Source organism: Chelmon rostratus, chromosome 4 (assembly GCF_017976325.1).
Source record: "Chelmon rostratus isolate fCheRos1 chromosome 4, fCheRos1.pri, whole genome shotgun sequence".
In the NCBI taxonomy this organism is placed as follows: domain Eukaryota; kingdom Metazoa; phylum Chordata; class Actinopteri; order Chaetodontiformes; family Chaetodontidae; genus Chelmon; species Chelmon rostratus.
This window is the reverse complement of record NC_055661.1, coordinates 18,511,220-18,537,431: the sequence shown is the minus strand read 5'-3', so window position 1 is coordinate 18,537,431 and position 26,212 is coordinate 18,511,220. Positions and strand designations below refer to the sequence as shown.

Genomic DNA, 26,212 nt, shown 5'->3' with positions numbered 1-26,212 from the left:
GCTTTTATGGTAACCTGCTCCACAGAGATGCACTACAAATAGACAAAAACTGAACAGGCCAGACTGGTGCTTGGCATTATAAAGACTGTTTTTAGATCTAACCTTTGATGTGGACAGATTATGAGACAACAGAGCAGCTTGGGTTTAGTGCAGCAGACTCCTATGTGTCATTTGCTAGAGAAGAAACGTAACCAGGTGCGGCTGCACTAACAGTGTTAATGGCCACTGATAAATGGCCTTTGTAACTGAGTATCTAAGTACATAATGTTAACAGACAAAGTGCACCTTTGGGTTTCAAGTTTGCATCTGACCATTAACCTCCAAATGACAAAAATGCATGTTGTAGTGATATCCATATCAAAATCTCATGTTTCAATGATGGACCTTAACCATATCTATGAATTCTTTCAGTGATAGAGTATTGTACGTAAATTATTTGTTCACAAAAAGGCACCAAGAAAAAGATGATGGCATTTTTTGTCCATGTTATTTGAAACTCACAGTGAATAGAAATGAATCACCAGTTTGTCTCAAAAGATCCTGTTTGGCAAAAAAATGGGACATTTAAACCGGCACACAGTCAACATGAAATGATATGAGATGCACCACAAAACAAGTTGGAAAAAACATTTACTTGGTAATCCATCACATGCCGTTAACAGGCATTCTGAAAGTGTCATGGACCCGCAGTGTCTACAGATCAGATTTTGTAGTATTCGTATGCAACATGTGACAATGACCCAATGTGTCTGAGGCCTTATCCAGTGTACATAAAGATGTGAGCCAGAGCAAAGAAAGATAAGATATCTGTGGGCTTTGTGTGCGCGCTGTGCACAGATTTGTTGGTGGTCAACAAAACAGAGCAGCTGCTGGACTTAACTATCTAGTGTGACCAAAATTAGAAGTATGGGCCAATAAAACAATTATAATAAATTAAAAACAGAATGGCACCTTAAGAGATTAAAGAGTCATGCAGATGAACATTCGACCGGGTTCAGAACGGAAGAATAATACATTCATAAAGCAGATATTCAGATCTGGGTGGATGAGCCTCAATCTTGCAATACATCTCTTCAGTCAAAAACATTGCTCTTTCTGCTGTAACCACACATAAATCTTTTGTTTCCTGGATATGAAATAAATCAAATATTTACATAACTTTTCTCTCAAAATAGGTCTGTGCTTTTAATAAAAAAAAAAAACAGGAATAATTTAAAATTCAAGTTCATACATAGACATTCTAAAAAGCATTTTTTTTTTCTTTGAACCAAATAATGTACAAATCGCTCATGTGCTGAAGACATACTGCAGTTTGTTTGTTGAGAGATCAGTACTGTGTGATTAGTGTAAAATAGGTCTCTGCATTTCGCAGTGTTCATACATTGAAGAATTTGAGGCACTGAGGCCACGACAGGGCTACAGGGAATCCAGCACTGTCCATACTCAGAAGGACACTTATAGAAATACTGTCCCAATTCGCCTCCTCATGCGCAACCCTGTGCTCTCCCTCTCCTCGCTCCACTCTTTCATGCTCCGCCATACAAGGAAGAAATGTGTGCAAGGATAACTGGACATAAATATTGAAATGCTTTAGGGGACTGGGGATTTTCCCCATGTCTGTGGCACTGTGTTAACTGTGAGAACATCAGTCACATCACTGAAGCGAAGACAAATGCTGTGCATATGATAAACACCCCACATTCATTCTATGTTTTAGTATTCTGGGGATTCAACAAAATAGATTCACATAACTCTTTTCTCTCTTTTTTTTTTTTTAGAGTTATAAGCCTGTATTTGGTATTACTGAAACGTAAACCTAATGTTTCATTTGAGCTTATTTACACGCTTGTCAAATGCACACAATTTTTAATGATGGAAGTGATCCCTTCAGTCTCTTTCAACGGTCTCAGCTTGTGTGGACACGTGGGAATGTCAGCATCAAAACAATTGATTATTCTCTAAAGATTATTCTTAAAAACAAGCATTTAATCCGGTACCAACAAGAGCAGTTTTGGGGAGATTTTTAAATTTATCACATTTGTCCACCTACTTAAAAATATTGACTGACAGTTACAGTCTATGAAATGAAATTGAAAGAAAAAAAAGCAAACTTCTACACACAAAATAAAAGTGTCAAATTGAGACCCCAAAACCTTAAATCATGCTGAATCCTGATGCCAATCTTGTTTCCAATCCTTTAGAAAACAATGGCTTTAAAAAAAATGGCTTATGGTCACTCAGTTTCCCAGACACTGAGCAAAATACTCTCCTGTGAAACACAGCACACTCAACTGATGATTCACGCATTTGTGAAACACTGTTCGAGCTTAGTCAGTGAAAACAGTTGTCTAGTATTCTCAGTAAGGCTGGGCACAACCACCACCATTCTCGCTCAGTATGTGACAGACTGACAGATAAGCAGAGTGAGCTTTGACATGCTCTCTGGGCTGGCTACACACAGCTGATACACTTGACATTCATTAAACAGAGGCCTTTATTGAGGCCTGGTGGAGATGTGGGGCCAAACATTTCATGGTGTGACTTAAACCACATTTAGGTTGGTATAAACATTTCTGAATATGTACAGGTCAGAGCAAAATTAGTGTCCACACTGGCATTTTATGAAACGGTTGTTTGTAAACAATAAAAAGATTACATTTTGTAGTGATTTCTCTGAGGTACTGTCGAGATTTTGTCTCATTTCGTCCCCAAAAAAGCTGTCAATAGAACCAGAAACATAAAAAAGGGAATATAAGCGATCTGTTGGGTAGTTAGAGGTGACAGTCGGTGTCACAGTAGCTACCTCTGTACTACGTCACTAATCTCTTTAATACAGCTGTGCAGGTTGTCCAGTACAGTGTTGGGCCCCACACTGCTCAGCCCTCCACCTCCTGAGGACGAGGCCCTCAGTTCCTGCAGGCTGAGCTCCAGCTTCCCCACTGCCTCTCGGAAGGCAAATTTGTTCCTCATCTGAGGGATGCAGTCCACGTAACCTGAGCAGTAGTCTAGCAGCTGGTGGCCAGCGTCCAGCACCTGGCTGCTGGCGGGGCTTTCGGAGCTGGCGTGGAGGGCGCTGCTCAGGCACTCAGCACACTCCAGCAGGGCCTCACGACTAACCCGCTCCAGGGGCACCCTCTCCGCTTGTTGCCTGGTCCGCCGAAGTGCCACTTTGGAACCGGCAGACAGTGCTGTGTGCGAGGAGGAGGCAGTGGTGGTGGCTCCGTTTGCCATTTTGGTGGGAGTCGTGTTGGTGGTGGTGGAGCAAGATGAGGAAAAGGAGGAGGAGGATGCAGGAGGCACTTGTGGTGGTGGCACTGACGGTCTGCCCGTCGTCGCTCCTCCTGATGTTCGCCCTGACCTGTGACCTTTCAATGTGTCTCCGTTTACTTCCACAGGTGCTCCTCCCACCTGCTCCTCTCCGTCGCCGCTGTAGGAGTGTTGCAGGCTGCGCAGGGTGGGAGGGGGAGGAGGAGCACACTTGGGTTTTACAAGTCGCGGTCTGTCCCGGTCTGCTTGGTGCTCAGACAGCAGTTTGAAGCGGTTCCCCTGAGAGTCTAGCCCAACCAGGTGCACATCAGCAGGGCTGTGCTTCAACGTGGGGGAGATCAAGACTGGAACTTTGTGGTTGTGAGTTGGTGCACCTGCTGCAGCCGATGAAGCACTAGAAGTCTTAGAGGGAGATGGCCAACTCTGCTGCCTGTCTAGACCTCCCCCACTCTCCTCTCTACCCTCTCTGACCCGAGACAGACTGTCTGATTCCCCCACCTCCCCCCCAACCCCTGGTGCCCTCACCCCGACAGCAGTGCCCCGGGGTAGTAGCTTGGCTTTGGGCCTTTCCCTGATCTGTGCGGTCCCTTCATCCATCCTCCTCAGCAGAGTTTCTGAGGGTCGTGCAGCCCCATTCTCTGGCTGGGAGGTGGTGGAGGCAGTCCTCTCGAGAGGGGGTTTTGCACTGCGGTTCCTGGGTAAAGTCAGAGCCATGCGCTCCAGGTCTGGCAGCCCAGCAGACATGGAGGAGGTAGAATTAGACCTAGGGAAGGGTTTAGGCCCTCCAGCTATACTTCCACCATCCTCTGAAGAGGTTGTCTTTCCTGTCCGTAGGCCCAGGGTTTTTTTGATGAGTCTAGGGGTGAAAAAACCAGCCAACCCACTCCAACTGCTGCCACTCGTCACCTGTGAACCAAGCCCGCCACCAGAGGGTTTCTGTCCAAAAGCAGCCCCACAGCAGCGTGACTGACCCTGGGTGGGTTCCCCATGCGAGTGAGAGGGAGAGGCAGAAAAGCCACCAAGACTGTCTGACTGGGGTAGGGGAGGAGGAGCGCTGAAATCAGCAGTAGGCTCGTATTTCTTGTGAGGCTGTGTTTCCATCTCCCGGAAAGAACTGCTCCTCTTGGGTGGCGTTGGGAGGTTCTGTTGTAGCTGGGAGGATGGTGAGGAGGAAGAGGAGGAAGATTTCTTCTTTATGAAGGAGCTAAAGAAGCCAGTCTTGCGATCTCGTGTAAATGTGCCCATATCCTGTGCATCCTCTAAAAGGCTGGCGGGAGATTTATCTCGTGGCTGCTGTTTTCTGGGCAACGCCGGGGAGCTGCCTGATCGTCCGTCCCCTCCAAACAAAGTAGAAGCCCAGCCTAGAATGAGAAGAGAGGACTGGATTAAAACACTAAAACAAAACTGGGCTGAGCACAGCAGGGACACATCTATCTTTGTTTGAAGCTTGCTTAAATATCAGGCAAGAAACAGGTAATGAAGAACACTGCTCTCAAGACAGACAGCTGTGTGCTGTGTGCTGTTGTGATGTTTTGATCTCTCTCTCTCTTAAAGCTGTTCTTTCCTCCTTTGGGACTCATGAGCAAGGAAAAAAAAACATAACAACATAACATAAGATAACATAACAAAAAAAAGATGGAAATTTTGAGATCATGCCAGTCATGAGCATGCACTCACTAATGCAATGATTTACAAGTTGCCCTTGTAAAAGACGGGATGGTGAATTCACTTCTAGGACTTGCTGATAACACATGCCAAACAGAAACTGCCTAACCCGTTACTAGGAGGGCGGTTGCGTAACTTTGCTTGAGGGAAATGCATTTTTCACAGTTGTGCTGGCCTTTAAATCAATACAGAATGGTGCAGGTTTCTCTAACCAGGCAATGAATTAGGAAAAACTGCAAAACCTCATCCATTATAACTACAAACATGATGTGAAGTGAATAAGCCCACAAATAGATCACTCACACACAGTATTTCTTACATGGCATGGTTCTCTCTTCATCAAGAGCATTTGCATGTAAGTATAACATATACAAGTATACAAGCACCCATTATATGAATACAACACAGACATGAACATAAAGCCAGAGAGATGCTGACTGAGGTTTCATTGTCATCAAGTGTACACTTAGTGATGTTAGTGAGGTTTGTTTTGTGCTTTATGACATTGTGAAACATTCTGCATGTTCACACTTTGAACATTTTTGAACTTTGAACTTTTTGCATTTCTTGGATTTCAAACTTGTTAATGCGAATGTTCACTTTATTGTAAAATGCTTGTTTCAATGGACCAAAACACAGACGCTAATAAAATTGCCACAGTTGCAGAAGAGGTGAAAAAAGGCAGGGCACCACAGAGACAGATGGTCTTCTTTATACATCAGGTAAAGACACAAATGAGACGAAAGTTTATTTTCAGTATAAAATAAATAAATAAGTTAAACAAGACAAGACAAACAACAGACATATGTATGGGAATTTAATATTAGGGTTAGCAAATATGAATACATGATGTGTATTGATTGGGATGTGGGTATGATAGCAATGCAACAAATAGGACAAGACAGAATATGAGCAAGGTCTTCATTCCAATACAAACAGGTTCCACATATACTGTGTGTGTCAGAGACAAGGAACAATGGTTTGGTTGAACAGGTAGATCGCGTCATGGTATAATTGTTTGTGTGTGTGTATTTGGGAGTGTTTGTGGTTGAGTAACCCTATGATCACATGATAGATGAGCTGAAAGCACATTTACCGCGTTTGAAAATGCTTTTCATGTACTTTATTCTGGGATAAGGAAATGTTGGTGAAATTTGAAAAGACAGGATACGTATTCAAGTATTCAGTCAACATGACAGATGTTAACTCTGCTATGATCATATGTTCTTTTGGAAACTGTATGTCGGTTCTATTGAATGTTGAGACAGACTCACAATACAGTTACGTCAATCATTTTTGTGGACTACATGTTTATGTTGTATGTGTATTTATATTTGATGGTTCTATTATAGTTTGTTTTATGACAGTTTGTTTTACTTTTATCTTGAACTTCTTTTAATCGGTGTTGGATGACATGAACATGAGGACCGAAGCTTCCTGGCTGAATAAATAGAACCTCCTCAGAAATGAAATCATTTTTCCTGATATTATCGAGCACTGACAAAGTTGTAATTCTACGCTGACATACAGGGACTGTGTCAGGCTGTGCTTGCAGAGCTGCCCTGAGACAGCGCTGGACTGGGTGCTAGGCTGATGCTGTGGCCAGTGGTCAGTTGGGAAGGAAAATGACGGCCCTTCTTTTCAGACGACGGGCTTGCCGGCGCTGCAGATGACTCTGTGACGTGGTGTCCTCTGGTATACCTGCAGAATCATAATGTGGTGCATCTGACTCGGTGGCAGTGAGGTAGGCATGTCTGGCTGTACCTGAGTGACCGTGCGAGCCGTGGTCAGGTCGTCCGTCGAGTCCACCCTCAATGTTTTCCTTGTTTTCTGTGTGCTTGTGGAGTGTGCGAGATTTGGAAGGCAACAGGGGCATGTCGTGACTGAAAGAGTGCAGTGGTCCACAGTGACCAGAGGAAGCAGTCTTACAGAGCTCCTCTGCGACCTCTGTAATGCACAAAAAAATATTTAAAAATGTATTAGAAGCAGTTGCTTTGAAATTTTACACTTCTGTTTCTCCTTCTCTTACTGCCTATGGTTTATCCACAAGGGTTAATCTATTATTTAACAGGGAATAACTAATGTTCAGCTGATATATAAAACTTTCTGGCTGTCTCTCAAATAAACAAAAGTGAACAGCTAAAGCTAAATCCAACAAAAGTCAGCCTTCTGAATGAGATCCAGTTTGCCCGTTGAGCTTAGTCAGTGCAGCATATTTTAATGCTTTATGAAAGCAGGTTTTGAGCTACATGTTACTGTACCTTCAGAGATGCTGGAGTCATGGAACATTGTTTCAAAGGCTTGGTGGATCTCTGCAAACGAAGGCCGGTCTAATGGACTCCACTGCCAACCTGTGGTTCAGACAGACAAAAAGGCATCTTACTACAAGAAAGTATAACAGGAAGGCAAGTTTTAAGAAGGGAAATGCAGTAAATTGTGACATGACAGAAGATTAAACTTTATTAGTAGAGTGGAGTAAGTAAGAAGTAGGAAGGACAGCTATTACTCACATGCTCTCATGAGTTCATAGACTTTAGGTGGACATCCCTCAGGCTGTTCCATGCGGTAACCTTTCTCCAGGAGGTCATAGACCTGAGACAGATCGATGCCAGGGTATGGCGACATGCCATAGGTGGCAATTTCCCATAACAGCACCCCGAATGCTGTAAGGATGAATCAGTCGTCAGCACATGTGAAATAAGCTACAAGGGAGAAAATCTACGCTCAATATGAATGTAATCACATGCGTTTCTCACCCCAGACATCAGACTTGATGGAGAAGGTGTTGTATGCAAGACTCTCTGGTGCAGTCCACTTGATGGGGAACTTGGCCCCAGCATGGGCAGTGTAGGTGTCGCCAGTCATCAACCTGCTCAGACCAAAGTCTGCAACCTTCACGACATGATTCTCCCCGACCAGGCAGTTCCTCGCTGCAAGATCCCTGAGAGAGAGAAAGCGAAGCAGAAGAGAGGGAGATAGAGAGGAAGACGAGGGAAAGAGAGAGAAATTAGACTACTCTGACATTTGAGGTAGTCAAATGCAGGGACAAATAAAAATAGACTATCCTCTTACCTGTGTATGAAGTTCTTCTTCTCCAGGTATTCCATGGCAGAGGAGATCTGTGTAGCCATGTAGAGCAGCACCACAGCATTCACCTCCTCTTTGTCACAATCTCTCAAGTAGTCAAGCAGGTTGCCGTGTGGCATGTACTCGGTCACGATGTAGAACGGAGGCTCCAGCGTACACACACCTGTGAGAGAGGCAACAACAACCTCTAAGGTCAGAATGTACTAAATACTCAAACGTAAAATGAAAATGAAAGTTCGTCAACAAATTGCAATTAGTGGTGTTCATAAATACTGACCAAGTAGCTGAACAAGGTTTGGGTGTTTAACCTCCTTCATAACAGCGGCCTCTTTCAGGAATTCTTCAACTTCCATGGTATCCTCCTGTCATTATAGAAAATGGAAAGACAGAAGAATTTTATCAGTGGGTGTGACAGACAGAGCAGTAGGGCGCCAACAGCATCTGAAGCGACAACCTCATGTAATGCCACAGTCTGCCTGCAGGAGGTGATCTATAACCATTGTTTTGCTCATGCTCCATCATGTACAGATAGAAAGGTGCTGAGATAATAAGAGATCGATTTTCAGCTTTCTGGAATAAGGTTAAGTAAAATTAAAAATAACACGAGGGCCTTCTTACCTTGAGTGTTTTGACAGCCACCGTGAGGTTGTACTTTTTCCACACTCCCACATAGACCTCCCCATACTGGCCTCCTCCCAGCTTGTGCTTCATGGTGATGTCTGTGCGTTCCATCTCCCACTTGTCATGGATAGGTGACACACCGTATACTGTGGGTTTGTTACATTTGGGTGCCGGGTAGTGCAGGGTGGTGACCAGGCCATCGGCTACGGTGGAGTGGTGGTGGACCAGCTCGGCCAGGGTGGCAAAACGGCTCTCAGACGTCACATACACCTGAGAGGGAGTGGAAGGAGGAGGCGTGGAGGTGGGTGAGGACAAAGGAATAGAGGAGAGGGACAGAGTTAACAAATGCTGTTATGGTCCGACTGCCAACTCCAGCCAACAGTGCCACACAACTGGACTTTTACTAAAACTCTACTAAACTCTACCTTTCCATCAGAGGCTGTGTTGATCCGGTAGTGGTACACTCTCCCCTCATAGCGGAGAGAAATTGACAGCTGCCCTGGGCTGCTCTCGCTTTCCCGGACTAGGAAACTGCCGTTGATGAGGGATGAGAGCAGGTACTCTGCGGCGCTACGTGACACGGGCCCATGGTACCAGCTATGCTTCTCCAGGCTGTTTACTGGCGTGATGTAGTTGGAGGGCACCCAACCCTGGCCGTTTTTTGAGCGCACTTCACTCCATTCTCCATTCTGGTTGTAGCCCAGCACACGCAGCTTCTCACCTGGACATAGGAGGCAACGTGTAAGATTTGGCTGAATGGTGATGTAATCAGTGGTGTCTCAGTCTGGTTAGAAAGATTAATATGTGGACTGCTAAAGTGCCCTTTCCAATTGAAGATTCTCTAATCATGAGAGTAAAGAGAAAGTGCTAATGCTTTACAATTAAGTATCTGACGCTGACTACAGGATTTTATTTGTTCTGCTTTCTTTAAAATTCCTTCGAGAGGCGCACCATGGAATGAAATTTTTGATCAGGTTACAGTGTTGGTCATAATGTCTTAACAACAGGTCACAAACAGGAGAGAGGAGTCATGGATACAACATGCCTCTCATTGAAACTACATCAAACACTGTGGAACAATGATAGGGTTGGGTGAACTGCATATCTGTCACAGAGGGCTAGGCAAAACCAGACATGTAGTGACTTGGTCTGCTGTCTCTGTCTGTCTCTGACGCAAGTGCAGGAAGACATGAGGGAACAGAACGCCAATGTGCTGGAGACTGGAGGAGGAAGCCATCGGTACAACAAACAACACTGAATGAAGCTGTGGTCAGCGCTGCCAGTCTGATGGAGGATTGGGGAAAGAGAAAAGGGGAAGATGAAAGAGAAGGAATAGGGCAGTGACGCCCAACCAACCTGCAGCGCTAGGTATCAGTCTACCTACCGCTGCACTTCCACCACACATTTTCTATGCTGCCTATTCTTCCTGTCTGACTACATGGTATAACTTTGGCTACCCTTTAGTGGGCGTTCAGACTGAACAAAAGCATTGGTGTGGGCGTGTTGCTTCAGGTACCGGTGAGACAAATAATTTTAATCCAGGTGGAGATTAATGAGTTTAAAGGCTTATCAGATGCCGTAACACTGCACAGCGGTTTATAATACTGACAGATAGGGTTTCATAACTCTGGAAAGTTATCACAGTCGCAAATATTTGATCTTTTGGCGGGAGGTAAACAGTAGAAATATGCCGTTCAAAGTTATCCACCAGGAATATGTGCTTGCATGTATTTGGCTGGCCACAGCAGCACCATGCCGAATGACGTCGCATTGCAGCAAAAGTTGAGCCAGACTCAAAAATTTTTTGCCGGATGACCCTGTGTTTTTTGGCAAACTGCACCGCCGGGCCGGCCTCATTCAAATTAATGAGGTGACTGCGGTTTTTCACGCAGGGCTAGAGTCGATCTGAATGTGGCTTTAGGCTATCATGACTCGGTCGCGTAATGCCTTAAACTGTGAGGAACAGCAGACATTTGACTGCAGTAAGTATAGTCAGTTAGACAACCATGGGCCATTAACGTATAACCCCTAACCAGAGCTGCAGGTCTAGCTCTTAAAAGGATGGTATGGTAGCAATCCACAGAACTACATTGAAAAGAGATGGTTATCCACATCCAGCCCACCAATCCATCAGTCTCCTCTGTGTCTGTCCTCTGTGTCTGTAAGTTTTGTGGGAGTGGAAACACTGACTGCCTCCCTGCCTCACAGTGGGAGCAATGTGTGCCTGAAGCAGGGCTCTGGTCTGGCCTAGCCTGGTTTGGCCTGGCACGCAGAGGAGGCAATGCTTGGTCCCAGACAGGGGCCTGCTGAGCCCCTGTCTGTGATCAGCCTCAGCTTGCTGCGCTCATCCACCTGTTATTATTGCAGTTGAACGTATTCCATATTAACACATTAGAGGCATGCTTGGGTGTTTCCATGTCACAGAGCAAAGAGCGGGACAGATAGGAAAAGTGCAGTGGAGCCTGGGAGTGCACATGTGCTTGCGAGCATGTGGGCAGGAATCTCAGATTCACTCCATGAGTCAGGGTCTAAACATCATTTCCATCCCAGGCAGTTGCCGTGGAAGTCCTAAAACGATGGATAATTAACACACTCTGCCACGTTTAATGCCTTAGATCAGGTTTGGGACACAAGCCTGACTGTCTCTGGATAATATTATGAGGATATTTTCAGCTCATTACTCAGGGGAGAGCTGGTTGACCGGTTAACTGCTGCTGGTTGGGAGAGAGGAGATTTGGACTGAAAGACAGAGTGTGTGTAATGAAGAGAGAAGTAAGAAATAAGAATGAAAAAATTAAGACATAGAATAAGCATCTATGGTATTTTAGCCGTGCTGTCTGCACAAGCTTCAGATAATGTTTCCTTGCTACAAGCTGTAATACTAGTTTTCACCCTCTGAACTAGTGGATAACAGTATAAAAACATATGGCTCACAGGTGGTGTAAAAGAATTAAAGTATAGTGTGAAAGAGAGATGTGGGGTGTGTGGGTCGGTGACAAAGAAGGCTATAGGCTGGGTCAGATACCTGCTGACGTCACAGCAGGGTGAAATTATCACAACGGTTGTTCAAGCTCTTTTGTCGCACCACATTCCTGGCATAACTACACTTTTACTCATAAAACATTCTTTCTAGGAGTTCCTGACCTGCCAATCAATGGCTCTGCCTGGAGGATTTTACGGATGACTCTTTGCTACGTGTAAGGAAATCAATCTGTTCTGTTGCAACAAACAACAGTGTTGCTTAGGAAAGGCGTGGTTGAGGACAGAGCAACGTCACATAGCTGAGCAACAAGCTAAGTGATGATGCACGGACAGAGCAAACTGGAGGGCACGTCTGTCAAGTTTCAGCACTGAACATGACGAAATATTCTTTGCGAGTCATGAGGAAATTATAATGGCCTGAAAATTATATAACGATATTTTTGCGCTCGTGATGGTGCAACTTGCCGAAGATTCAGCGACGCTACTGTGAGACAGTACAGTTTAACTGCTTGTTTTAGAACACAGACGTTGAGCTCACCACGTGGGATATTTGGCTGTCCTTGTTCTCAATTGGGTGCTTCTTCTTGAGGTGGTGAAATAAGCTTGTTTTATTGCCTCTATTTTTGTTACAGTCTCTGCGGACTTCTTACATATTAACATGGTTTGTTGTACATCTGCTCTTTTGTGACCAAACCACTTTCACACTACTGTAGTTGCTCCCCTTTTTTGAACTAACGCCTCCACTATCTGTAGTAATGCTACTTTGCAATTTGTTAATGTCATTATGTCAACAATATTGCCAAGATATCACATGTATTTTTTAACCATTTTAAATGTTATATTCGTAATGCTGTTAACAATATGTTTTAGCACACCCCTTTTAACAAGCACAAAACATAATTATAATCAGTTGTTGCAATTAATGAGTTCAGTGAGTCAGAGGAACTAAATCTGTGCCATGCCATTATTTACCTTTAGTGATGCTGAGCGTGTTGTCTCCGCTGGCGACAAAGTCATAAAGTGCAACAAAGAGGTTAGGGTCACTCTCGGCCGCCCCCAGCAGGTTCTCCTTGGAGCTCCAGCGCACCGCCTCCGTCAGTGCCGCCGAATCCAGGCCGAACGGCCGGTGGAGAGCTTCTGGAGGAAGACGAGGTGCAAGGGTCAAGGAGAGAGAAGAAAAACTATGAGAATAGAAAACAAAGCGTGACTGAGGACACGACATCACTTGCACAGGCAAACACCAGTGGAAAAAAAATAAATCATAGCCAGAATCAAAGATTGAAAAAATGTGCAGTCTACAGTAAAACATACTGAAAGCCATTACAATGAGTTGTTGTGTGTCTAATAATTGCTCAGCAAAACCTGATCACTAAAAGCTGTCCCATTCCAATACTGTCTTGATCCAAAAAGTACTTAAGTAGTGGGATAGTAGAGAGGTAAAACTGATGTCACAGATTGAATTCTCCATAATCCCAAAAGTCCAATTTGCAGATGGTCTACCTGTCTGCCCAGGCGGTTTCCTCTGCCTGAACCCTGTGTGGAGATGATGGCTGCTCAGAGCCGCCCACTCTTCTTCAAAACTGCTGCTTGCCTGCAGGCACCTCAAAGGCATTACTTTACCCAATCCACTCACTGAAGACTACTGTTATCACTGGCTACACACAGAGGCCTGCCGTGTCTAGCCCAAACCAGGTAAGATCTGAGGTAGGAGTGTTTTTGTATGTGTGTATATATATGGAGAGCAAGGGGGAGGAGCTACAAGGCTGGGATAGGAAAGATTCTCTCTCTACACAGGATGCAGTGATTACCATAGCTACAGTACACACACCCACAGACACACAATGATCAACTAGTACATGCATAGCTAACACGTACTACGCTCAACAGCTGCTGCCAAAGTCACTGCATGTCTGGACAGCTGCTGGCTGAGTGGGAGAGGAGGGTGGCGAAACAGAGGGGCGGAGAATGGAGAACAAGCGCTGCAATAGATGAGCAAGTTTAAAACAGAAAAGCCCTTGCATAGCATGGTTTTTCTTGCCTCAAAATAAGGTGAAAGCAGTGGCTCAAACTTAAACCTAACAATGTCCTTAGTAGATGTGCATTGACAAACTCTATTACTGACAGGAATGACAGATTTGGAGGTTAAATTTATTTTCACAGGCTTACAACGTAAACACAATTTAATGTAATCCTAAACAATCAATATTGCAATGTTCATTTAAATGTATGGTTGTTTTGGGAGATGTAGTCTATGGTATGGTTGTACAGGGATGCATTACACTGAGTGGTGTTTATATTTTTTCCATGTGAGAAAAATATTGAGAAAAGCAGCAAAAGAAATACCAACCATAAAACTTGTGTACATACAGCTCAAAATAAGTCGATTCATAACAGTTTAGTTTACTGTATTCTGTCCACTGTCAGACCTGACAATTTACTCCCTCTTTCAGGTAACATAAATTGTGCTTTCAACGACAAACACCAATTAGCAATCCTGTCATAACATTGTTTCATCCAGAACCACCATGGACCAATTCTGTGGTTGCAACACAGGTTTCATTATTGCCAACAAGGTCAGGTTCTGGTGAAGGTGGTGAAGAAAACTCTGTTTGTTCAAAAGAGGTAATACTGAAGCCCTCGTGGTATAGCAGCAATACCTGTCAATTGGTGAACATTTGGATTCTTAGAAAAATGACATATTGAATTGAATCAAATGAGAAAACATGCAGATACATACAATTGTCAGAGATGGGAAAAGGCTTTTTTTTATATAATTTTACAACTATAATAAAGCCTTTAAGAACAGCAAACAAAACCTTAATTTATGACAATATGACAAAAGATTTAGTCTCATACGATAATGCAGATATGCGTATGTCCTTGGTCAAGTAAGAGAACAGCCAACCAAATGAACATACACAGGAACAATGTTATGCTACCAAGCTTAAAGGAAACTGGTTTAAAACCACAATTGACACAAACTCTGCAGAATTGCACTCATGTGTGAACAATCACGCACAGCTCAGATGTCAGCGTTTCTTTCAGATTAGGTTTTTAAACTGACAGCACAAACCTGATAAATGTTGGATGCCGGACAACTTTTTTTCATCATCAGATCATCATGATTAAGTCAATGAGAATGATGGAGGCTTTTCACTCTATGCTTCTGAGACATCAGCAATTAAACCATGTTAAATACTTCAATTGGTCCATGCAAATTGCAAGTACTGAGTAAAAACTGGGTCATTGCTCTAATCTTGCAAAGTTGGCAGAAATTCATCAAATAATTAAGCAGTTGCCTTTGTTAGTCTACACCATGTGGCAGACACATGCCATGCATGTGGATGAGAGCAAGGAGATTTGAACAGAGAGTTATGTTCAAATTAACACTCTCAATATCCTCTTTACTAAAGAATTTAGCTCTATACTGCCTAGTCTGTCCACACCTACACACAAAGCTTGCCCACCTTTGTTCTGGACCAGCATGCACTGCAGCGCGGCACTGGCCGTGACCTGGCTCAGCCACAGTTCCCAGTACATCTTCTGCCCTGGTCTGGTCAGCTATCCAAAGAAACACTGTGGTTTTGTCGATCCGCTGCGCTGACTCCGAACAGTTGTTTTGAACCTTGACTGTGTCTATGTGGACTCAGATGATGGAGACTGAAAAGCACAAGTGTCCATTCTCCTGGTTAAAAAAAAAAAAAAAAAACAAGACCAAGGAGCGCGAGCTACTTCTCTAAATCATCTCCTTCACTGTGGGAGTAACAATGCTACACCAAAAAAATCAGAGAGAGATGGAGACCCCCCAGACAAAGTATTTACCCACGCCGTCCTTGAATCAGACCATCTAAACTTCTGGAGTAACAGTAGTGACTAGCAGCCTCCTGCTGGGAACTCCCTGCTAGCTTTGATGTGGCCTAAGGCAGTCAAGATTTCCAGATTTCCAAGGTCCATCTGGAAAGCGCAGACATCCATGACTGATGTTCTCTGCGGTTTAATGCACTGTAAGGGATGGCAAAACGTGGCAGAGAGAGGGAGCAAGAAAGGCGTGTGGTAAAGTGGGGGGGGCATGTATATACAGAGGTTGGGGGGGTAGGGCAGGGTGTATGGTATGGAGGAAAGTTGAGCTGAATGTGAAGTGTGCGTGCATGTGTGTGTATGTACGTGTGGTGTGGGAGTGTGTGAGGCCTGGACCAGCGCTGTGGCCAACAGCAGATGGCCGGTCTTGTTCCCCTTGGGGGTGGGGGTCCTATTGACCCATGCTTTTCTTCTGTGCGTGTGCGTGAGAGGAAATGTGTGTAAATGTGCATGACTGCAACTGCTGTAGCCAGGCTGAGCCAACTGTCAGAGCTGCTCCTCTTACACAGCTACATATCACATCAGTCTTCTCAGGAATGTTTTTAATGAAATAGAGATATTATGCCATACACATTTGTCAAAGGTCTCAATTTGGGGAATCTCAATTCCAGTCATCCCAGACAAAGGGAAAGACACAAAGAGAAACTCAATCACATCGTCAAGTATTCCAAGGCCCAAATGAAGTGACCTAATTACATCAAATTGTTTTCATAGCATGATCCTGTTTCATTAAGTTGATCGTATGTCTTAAATTGCTTCTAAATCCTTCTTGTGCCAGACAAAAAGCAAGATGCTGTTCCACTTGTCCAAGCTCAAGCTTCGTGTGCTGAAGCGTTTGATTGAGGGAGCAGTTGGTCTGCGTGGGGTATGTCGTGTGCCCGTCCGGGTGCCTCAGTGTGTGTGTGCTGTGAAGTGTAGCACATGTGCGTTCTGAAGAAAAGTACAGCTTTGTGTTGCGCTGAGCAGGGAGGGTATTCGCAAATCTGAGGGGAACGCCAAGCCTGCACCCCCTAAGACAGCTGGGACAGAGGTGACCCTGGTCCTAAGGCAAGCATGCGCGCACAGACACACACACACACACATACACACACCAATGGTGAGACTAACTCCTTGGCTGTCCCACAACCCTGCTGCTTCCCCTGCAGCTGTTTGTATGAGAGTTTGTGCCTCCATGTGTCTATAAAGCTTTCACTTCACCAACCCACCACCTTGTGCCAGAGTTATTAAACAACACAATAACATCACTTCCACACTCTAATCAAAAACAATACAGATCGTATCTGAAGCCCATGACCAGCAAGGTAAGGGTGTATTTTTAGCTGCTGGAGAACAAAACATAACAGCATGACATCCAGAAATAACTCTGCAGAGCACATAGTGATGGTGGTGCGAAGATAGACCGCCGGCTGCCTGTAGGAAGCCCTAACAAAAACCTGAGACAATGCCGCGGATGAGACCCACATACACAAGACATTGCACAAACCTACAGGACAGGCCAGATCAGATCCTGTGGCAGACTCAGAGACAGAAAGGGAAGAATGCGGGAGAGTCATAGATACTGAAAAAAAAAAAGGCAGACTGGAGCCTTAGAGACTGGTTACAGTGATCTACTGTATGTTGTAATCTAGTAGGAGCATTTATTAGTCTTCTGATAATCACTGAGGATCACATTGTGCCTCAGTGATAAATCATGTTGTAACAGCTCTTTTTTCATTTAAACTGGTGTACACATAGCGTAGGTGATATCACCAGTGGAGATTTGAGGGAACGTTTTAAGACGTTATCAGTTACTGCCTGTTATTTCAAAGTTAGGGAAAGGCGAGGACTCAAGTCAAGTTTATTAATACAGCCCAAAATCACTGTCTGAATGCCTTTACAATCTGTCCAGCATAAGACACCCTCTAACTCTTCCTTACCCTTGCATTGGGAGCTTGCACCTCAAAGGCATTACTTTACCCAATCCACTCACTGAAGACTACTGTTATCACTGGCTACACACAGAGGCCTGCCGTGTCTAGCCCCAACCAGGTAAGATCTGGTAGGAAACACTCTTCAAAATCCCTCTTCCAGTGGTGATGCATGTATTGAGCAGACAGTAGTAAAATACTGATGTGGAGAAACAGAAAGTGTTCTAGTCAATTGTGATGGCCAATTTTACTTGGTTTCTGATGTTTTGTAGACCAAACAAGCGAGCCAAAAACTAAACGACTGATTGAAGAAATTGTGGACAGATTAATTGGTAATGAACATAATGATAAGTCACAGCCCTGTAGGCTATTCAACCAGGCAAAATGAAGGGGAATTGGCAAGTAATAGAACTTGAAACAGTTTTACAATACTGTATAGTGTGGAGGGCTGCCACAAAGGCTGAATGTGGGCTGAGATGCCTATCAATCAAACAAACACATCCTATGTAGTCAATATTGAGTTAACAATTATTTAACAAAACTACTCACAATGCATTTATTGAACTTTTTTTTTAAATGTCTTTAACAGTTGATTTCCTTGAAAGTTATAACAATTCCACTGAAATTTGAATTATAAATTTGAAGACTAGAAGATGATGTGGATTATAATGTCATTTTTATTTGGTATACAAATTGTGAGACAGGATTGCTGAAATGTGGCTCTCTTGTCCTCTCTGGCTGCTCCAAGCACCGGTGGATAGATGCGCATATAAACAGAAGCGGCGGCTGGCTTGACCGTGTTTTCGCAAACGACGGCTCACTTGACCACACTACGTTGAGCTAAACATGCCACAACCCGACTGAGAGTGAGTTTGGGCTTTCATGGAGGGACAAAAACACATCACCATGACAGAAAGGGGTGAGCTGGATTTATGACACAAGACAAAATGAGAGCATGATTGTGAAACGCAGTGTAGCACAATACTAGCTTTACCTTGATAACATTTGTTTTCATAATCTTGGAGGCTAAAATTGCAATTGAAAACAAAATCTGATTAATCATCTCAAATTGTCAAAGGCATTTCAAATAAGAAGTAAACATTTAATGGATTTATCAATCAAGATTAATCAACACCGGAGAAAAAAATATTAGCTGAACTGTATGTAAGTCAACATGTTAGTTTCTAAAGAAGGATTCATGAGCAATCCATCCACAGTTTAAAAGGCAGTTCACACAGAATCCATTGCTCTAGAGGAAAGTCAATTGTTGTTCATGAGGACTGGACAAAGGACAATAGCCTCATTAATGCCACAACACAAGCATGCGTCTGTGTCTGTGTCTGTGTGTGTGCATACTGGCTCAGAAAGATATTCAATTGTTTATGAGGACTACGTGTGTATATGCAGCATAAGAACTAGTGTATATGCAGCATATACTTAACAACCACATCTATGTATACAAACACCCACACTGCCCACAGGTCACACATGTCCACACCGGCAGATTCATTTGTCTCCCTTTATCAGATCCCCGCCTTTGACACATCCTGGTGTTGCAAACCTCTCTGAGTAAGTAGTTACACACTCACACACAGGCCGCTGCCGGGAACACCTACAAATGTTCTCTATTCAGCTCTCTCTATACAGCCATCGTGTCTGCTGTGTACATGGAAATACACCAATTAGGGAGTGAACAAACACCAGTCTGAGCCTAAGGGCCAGTGGATCATCGTGGAATGGACAAGAATGGAACCCTAACCCATGGCTCACCCTGCCCTGGCCGCCCCTCTCAGGGCTTGTTATGGGTTAATAATGGGCTCTAAGTGCTTCCCTTTAGGTGTGCTGGAAACAAAGCTAAGTGCTCCTTTATGCGACAGCTGAGAGGATGAATGGCATATGATGACTTGAAACAAACTCCTCATCCACACTCAAGTGGTGGGCAAATCCAGCAAATACACACTGACGAGCTATGGCTAATTGTATATGTCAATATGCTACTGATATTTTGATATATACACAATACAGAGTTAACCTGAAGTCATCCTGGGTCTCTGACCTGTTGGGTGCAGAATACAGGGTGTCTACATAAAAATATCATTTAGTCCTCGTGATGTAAAATTACAAAAAGCAGAAGCATGCCTTTGGATTGTTAACAAGCATTTCTACTTTAGGCTTGCTCAATCCCCAAGTCCAAAAGAGAGCGTGTTTCTCTGTCCAGCAGAAGCCATAAATTCACGCAAAAGTACACCGAATGGAAATTTTAAGATGACATGACTACAATAGATGTCAGGGCACTGTCCTCACTGCAGATCTGCCCGCTCTTGTCCAATGCTAGCGTGTGGATGATGTAAAATGCCTGACTGAGGTGTGTGTTTATGTTGCCGACTCCCCACTGGTAAAGAGGTGTGTTCACCTTCTTCTTCTTCTTCCTGTGCAGGGAGGGTTTACACAAGAATCCTAGTGCTAATCTTGATGTCGGAACAGCTAATCTGCGTGTGGCGTGGTTAAGATGTGCTAGGATGTACATTTAAGCTGCTTTACAATGACTCAGTTGAAAGAACTGCCTGGAGCCAAATAGACTTTACTTCCACTATGCTCTTAGTCAGATAGCTGAGTTGCCTCTGGCTGCTCAGTGAAGCATCCACATTCAATGTATGTGCCATGTCATTCCTCACTTGTATGGTTTATCTACTTATTTTACACATACTGTCTCAAATTCAATTAGGATTATCTGCTGTATTTCCCTTATGAAATGATAACACATAACATGACAGTGGAGTAGCAGGCTGGCAGTTATTACTCATTTGAAACGATTTAACCGAGGCTGAAGAGTGACCTGAAATCCTTCATTACATTGCTAAAAGTCATGTAAAAATCAGCAATGCTTAACTGTCTCTTCCTAGAATAATCACATGCATCAGACAGGATACTTGAGGACAGCAGTGCCACAGGGTTCCCAGATTAAGGTTTTCTGACTGACTGGTCAACTGGGGGGCAATTACACTGAAGGAGTAGGATGTGCTGGATAATCCACAGAGAGAGCTGCAGCACACTGCAACTTCAGTGACAAGGACAGAGAGAAAGAGAGACAGTGTGAGTGAGAATGTGTGTATGCAGGAGCATGCATGCGTGGGTGTTTATAGTAAGTGTGTGCATGTGTGCATTTCCAGCCAAGTCTCCAGCCTGCAACCTAGAAGATAAGAGGCAGTGATAATGCCGGCAACAGAGGACTGATCCTGGAAGCGAATCAATGCTTAACAGGCTTGGCATAGGGACTGCCCCCCTTTCGTACCCAATATCTCATTTTTTTTTCCCCCAGTGCCGCACCATTGCAGCTTAAGAGTAAAAACTGCGATTTAACAATGAGCCGCTAAAAAAAATTTGGCTAGACCTCTCCACAAAGCTTAAAACATTTGGTGTTTTTGAGCTGACAGATGCAAGGGATGGTTTCACCATCTGCACAGCCAATCGCTCACTGTTATGATTAATCCTCATTCTTTAATGATATAAGCTGCAGAGAGCTGAGGCCAAGATATAAAAACTAGGACTGTGGTTTTGGGAACTACAGAAGGTTGACTGGTAGCAGATGCAAAAGCTCAAGGCTACAACTTTGTGCACAGAAGCAGACAGTCACAATGACAAAAAACTTAACGTGGAAAAACCCCCCACTAAATTAACCTCTGTCAAACTTTTTAAGTAGTATTTGATCGATTTCTTAAATTATGATTACAAGAAAATTAGATAAATCTCTGAATTGCTGAATTGTGAGACATAGGTTCTAGACAGGCAGGGACTAATAGCAGAGGCTCAGGCTGGGGAATAGAGAGGCTTGGCAGTCAGCGGTAGTACAGGGATGAGGACGAAGGCAAAGAGAGACATACATTATTTAACAACCATTACAGAGTGCACAATGGTACATGCAATCTTTCAACATAACCCATGTTTGATTGTGTGAAAATTCTCTGAAGAGAAACACTCCATGGCTCTACAAATGCATCCATCTAATCACATTCATTCCCAGCTCTGAGACAATCAGCCGGACTCATCAGTTTTGCCCCAATTTCTAGCCAGTTTCACCAAGAGGAGGTGTGGCCATGGCTCCTCCTAGTGGCTAATGGTAGTCACTAGGACTGATTATCTTTTTTTTTTTTTTTTTTAAATCAACAAATCATCTATACTTATCTATATATTATCTTCTAAAACCTAATAGAATTAAAAAAAACCCATACTTGCTGAAGCATCTGAAACTTGATTTTCCCTAGATATTGCGGTGGCTGCAGTGTGACTTACTGTATCCTGGTTAGCTAGATAGATAGATAGATAGATAGATAGATAGATAGATAGATAGATAGATAGATAGATAGATATACTTTATTTATCCCAAGCTGGGAAATTGCAGTGCAGCAGTGTTGTTGGGGTTTACGCACATAGACTCCACAGAAAAGTGGATTTGTCTCTAATCTAATTTCACCCATGATGCAAATCAGCTTAGGCCCTTGGATCCTGGATCCAGGCATCTCTCTTCTCCTCTAGGCAGCTTTAACAGTACTGCACTTTAGGTACAGCTGGCTCTACATTCACTATGAGCATCTGTGCCAAAAAATATTCAAATCCACTCATCTGCCCCAATTTCTATGATCTGTTTGGAGTAAAAATAGATTAGCCTATCTCTTTGTTGATTTTATAAAAAAAAAACAACCTTCAGAAGTACCATCACAGGTTCTTTACACAGTCAATACACCAATCAGGCTGACCCACCCTGATTTTTCCCAAGATTATCAGTTTCTTTTAAGAAAGGCAAAACAGAAGGCATGTGATAGTGACAAACACTGTCAGCAGATTAACCCCTATATGTCAATTCAAAAGGACTCTTCCCTCTGCAGTGTGTGTATCAAATGAACCCACCAATGAGATGCCGATGTCTGAACTCCTGACAAGGCCAAAGGGGTAGAACTGTCAATATGTCGCAGCCACCGATATACCAATACTGCACTTCAACCAATACTCACAGAGGCGGCAGTTTCCCTTTGAATCAGCACAGAGGCCGTCTGCTCCCTGTCTGTCCTTGTTTAGCTCACTGTTTTCACGCTGGCCTGTCTGTCTAGAGGTGCAAACACTGGCTTGTCGGGAGACAGGGAAGCTAAATTTGTGATGAGTTGAGAACTGCCACACACCTGAGCAGGGGACAGGAGTTGACTCATCTTGTCTACAGTGATGATTTGGGAAATAGAAAGGCAGACCAAAGCTGGAATCTACAGGTTTTGAAAAATTCACTACTACTAAGGTGAGAGACAAGAAAGGAAAGTGGAGGAAGAGGCCACTGGGTCAGGCATATTAACAGCCAATTTACACCAATGGCCTCCAGCCTCTTGTTTGTCCCCCTAAAATGACTAAGTGGTTTCAAGCATACTGATAGAAACCCTAGTGTAAGCATGTGCACATATGATACTCACTGATAGTCACTGGAAACACAGACAGTGACACACAGGCATGCCTTCAGCAGAGAAAAATGCATTCTTCATAGACTGGCACCTTTCAATTACACACCAGGAAGGCATCACTTAGCCTCAGAGGTATGCCAGTCTGTTATAAAGTGGTTACTAAGCTGGATTAATAGAACCATTTCAAGATGATGATTTCTGATAGCTTTCAGGAGGATAGACTCTACAGTCACTCAGCTTATGAAAACATAAAAACTATTAGATACTGAAACACACATTGAATTAGAACTGCTGTCAAACCAACCACCTAGTCCCACTGATTGAGTCACAGCTATATGCATCTGTTATTGTACTTCCTTTTGCTGTTGTGGCACTTCAGTTTCCCTGCATGAGATCAATAAGGTTTATCTTATCTTAACTTCCTCTTGACAAGACCTGGCCACATAATGTCAAATCAACAGAAATCAAATCTAGTCACCTCATCAATCCAAACAGCATTACTGTGGAACACGAGTCAATTGACAGAAAATGTTTTGATCCTATCTAGTCATTTATCCTACAAATGAAGCCAGATACATGATTAAAAATTCAAGGAGCTGCTTGCTTATATATTTTGTTATTATGCATCATACAGGATACAAAAACAACACACTTGTTTTCTGTCTTGTGGCCATAGTAAATTAGCGACTCCAACACATCAATTTGGGATTTTAACATGAAAGTATTTCTGATTTACTGACAGATTACAGTGCAAGATTATTAGGAAAAACAACTAATTGACAAATGATGAAATTATATTTTGAGCCCTAATGAACACTGACTTTGCAACAATCAAAATAGCCTCCTTGAAAGAACAAGTCCAAACTTCATCCACAAAGACGTGTACAATAATGCTCCATCATTATCACATAAATAGACTACCAGAAAAGAGGCACTTTGATAGTCAGTGAAAGACCGAGTGCTCAGTCCCAAGCTTCCTCACTTAAGAGTCTTTGTTCTATTATTGTGTGCTTTGAAGAGTCTCTCTGCAGAGTGGCTATGTGACTGCATCCTGGCTGCTATAAAAAGGCCACTCCTGCCCCGACGTCGGAGAGAACAGAACAGTGCAGACACAGTGGTGCTGCACTTAGTACGTCTGTCTGTCTGTGTATGTACTTCTTGTTGGGGAGGGTTACTTTTGAGATGTGCCAGCCAGGAACTGAAAATGTGTTCCATTCCCAAAAGCTTGCACCTTCTGTGTGTCCTTGCTCACTGCAGCGGCATGAGGAAGTTAGGTCTGGGAAATCAGCGGAAACTAGGAAACTTACGCCAGCAGTTTTACATCTATGCAGCACATGTGAAGTGATCATCCCCTGGGGGAGACATAGAAGTGAAAAACAAAGCCAATTGCAGGTAGACAGACATCAAGCATCCCACCAAGTTTACACCCACAGTGTACAATCAAGTCAAGCATAGGATGCTGCAAGCACTTTGAGAGAAAAGTAAGGGTAAACCTGCACTACAGTGATTATGACGATGTTATGCACACCACCTAGTAGACATCCTATCATCCCCATTATCCATAAACCCAGATCAGCCACTGAGACAGACTGCCGAAGGGAGAAGGCTGGGAGCAAGGAGGCAGGCCATCTAGGGCACCGAGGGGTTAGTGCTGGGCTATTTCTCGATGACTCACAGAGCCAGATAACAGTATCAATGCCGAGCAATTGCTCTAAGGCAGGAGCATGGGTGATGGGACGCACTGCCACACCTCTGTTTTGTAGCTGTCTTTTTATACACGACTGGTAACCCACATTATTTCTGTAATGCATGAGTTACCCTGATCACCTGAGACGACATGCATCAGGGTATTAAAATATAATCACATAAGAGCAGCTTTAAACTTTGATGTTTGCATGAGCGTTGTCTTATAATGACAGAAGGTGACTTAAATAATTCACACAGATTTCCCACTGGATCAAACTGTGCAGTCATATTGCTGAGAGTGTTGTAACAGTAGACGTTATCAGACAGAGGATGTAAGTGAGCATGTGAAAACCACTAGCTATTGTAATGTGAGCCTGTGGTGGCTGCTATAGCGAGTTAATGGGGTGGAATTGCTACTCAACCTCCGGAGGCAAGAAACACTGTTTACCAAACCGACACAGAGGGGCTTTAGAGGAAAACATAACTAGCTAACTCCCGGTCATGACCCTCATGCTGAGCACAGCAACGTTAGATTCTTCTTCCTCTTTTCAAAAACATTGCCTCTCTTTTGAGGACCATTAGGTCACATGCAACACATTATGCTCCAACATACTGCTATTTCGGTGTCAAATCTGAACAAACTAACTATCCATCTAATGAATAAACGGCCACCTGTCTGTATGCATAGACAATGGACAAATTAACGCACACACAGTAAAATGGATGAGACATGGAAAGCTAATGTTGGTTGGCATGGCTATTTCCGCTAACGCGTCGTTGTCAAACTAGCATGGACTCTGCTAGCAAACGCTAATCAGCAGCAAACAAATATCAAAGTAAAAACGGACTCCTTCATCGCCACCCACACCTCTTTAATTAATGTGGTTCTCCTTACCTGAATGCTGCGTGAATATATTGATCCCTGGGTCGGGCACGTTGACTGCAGCAGCCCTGCCTGGCGGTGTCCCGGTGCTACTGCCGGGTTCTCGGGGTCTCCTCCCGGCGCCGCTCCCCCGATTCCCCTTCCCTTGGTGCGGTTGGGGCGCGTGGGGCTGTGGTGGCTGGAGTCCGGTCGATGTGCCCTCACCGACACGGCCTACCTGCTGTCCCATCCCGGTAGTTTGGCGTAAGGACGTTTGGGACGAAGCGAGCAAACCCCCAGCACACCTCTGGCTCACATTCCCCCAAGCTGGAGCGGCCTGGCCCGAATAGTCTTCCTCAATCCCCTCCCCGCTCTTCTTCACCGAGCTAACGTTAACTAGCCCGTATTAGCTCGCCTGGCTATCCTGTTAGCTAACGTTAGCAGCTATCAGTGAAACCCACCCACCCTGCCTTTAACAATAAAATCGCAAGCCCGGCGTGTGACAGCGATTGTCTCTATTCCGGCGATCCAGATGGTATCTGAGCTGATATTGACGGTACCCGACGAGCGAGTTTAGGTCAAATCTGGAGCTTTTCAGAATCGTTTTGCCGTTGTCCGGCCGCTACGCGCCCCCTCTGACGCCGCCATCTTTACCGCAGAATAGAAGATGTGTTGCACAAGGCGGGGGGTTCGCCGCGATCCCCTGTCACCGTGATCCTCCACCTCTCAGCAACACCAAACGGGTCCCAACAATCCACGCGCACCGGTTCCAGCAGGCGGGGGGCGGATGCGACTTCTTGAGTGAAACGCAGAAAAGCTTTAAACACCATTATCAG

General features: G+C 44.0%; 1 protein-coding gene across 4 annotated transcripts; it reads right to left on the bottom strand.

The window, feature by feature from the left end:
- Positions 1–1,734: 1,734 nt before the first annotated feature.
- On the bottom strand, positions 1,735–25,765 carry abl2 (c-abl oncogene 2, non-receptor tyrosine kinase). 4 transcript variants are annotated; one of them, XM_041934890.1, is made up of 11 exons: positions 25,410–25,765; positions 12,595–12,759; positions 9,066–9,361; positions 8,638–8,910; positions 8,297–8,381; positions 8,005–8,182; positions 7,689–7,873; positions 7,443–7,595; positions 7,194–7,283; positions 6,697–6,879; positions 1,735–4,628 (listed from the first exon to the last, which is right to left on the bottom strand). In XM_041934890.1, the coding sequence occupies exons 1-11, from the start codon at positions 25,624–25,626 to the stop codon at positions 2,800–2,802; spliced, it is 3,654 nt and encodes a 1,217-aa protein (XP_041790824.1). In that variant the 5' UTR covers positions 25,627–25,765; the 3' UTR covers positions 1,735–2,799. The 4 variants fall into 4 exon arrangements, with proteins under 4 accessions (XP_041790824.1, XP_041790825.1, XP_041790826.1 ...); XM_041934891.1 differs by having other exon boundaries at positions 12,595–12,756; XM_041934892.1 differs by lacking the exon at positions 25,410–25,765 and adding an exon at positions 13,123–13,359.
- Positions 25,766–26,212: the final 447 nt, after the last annotated feature.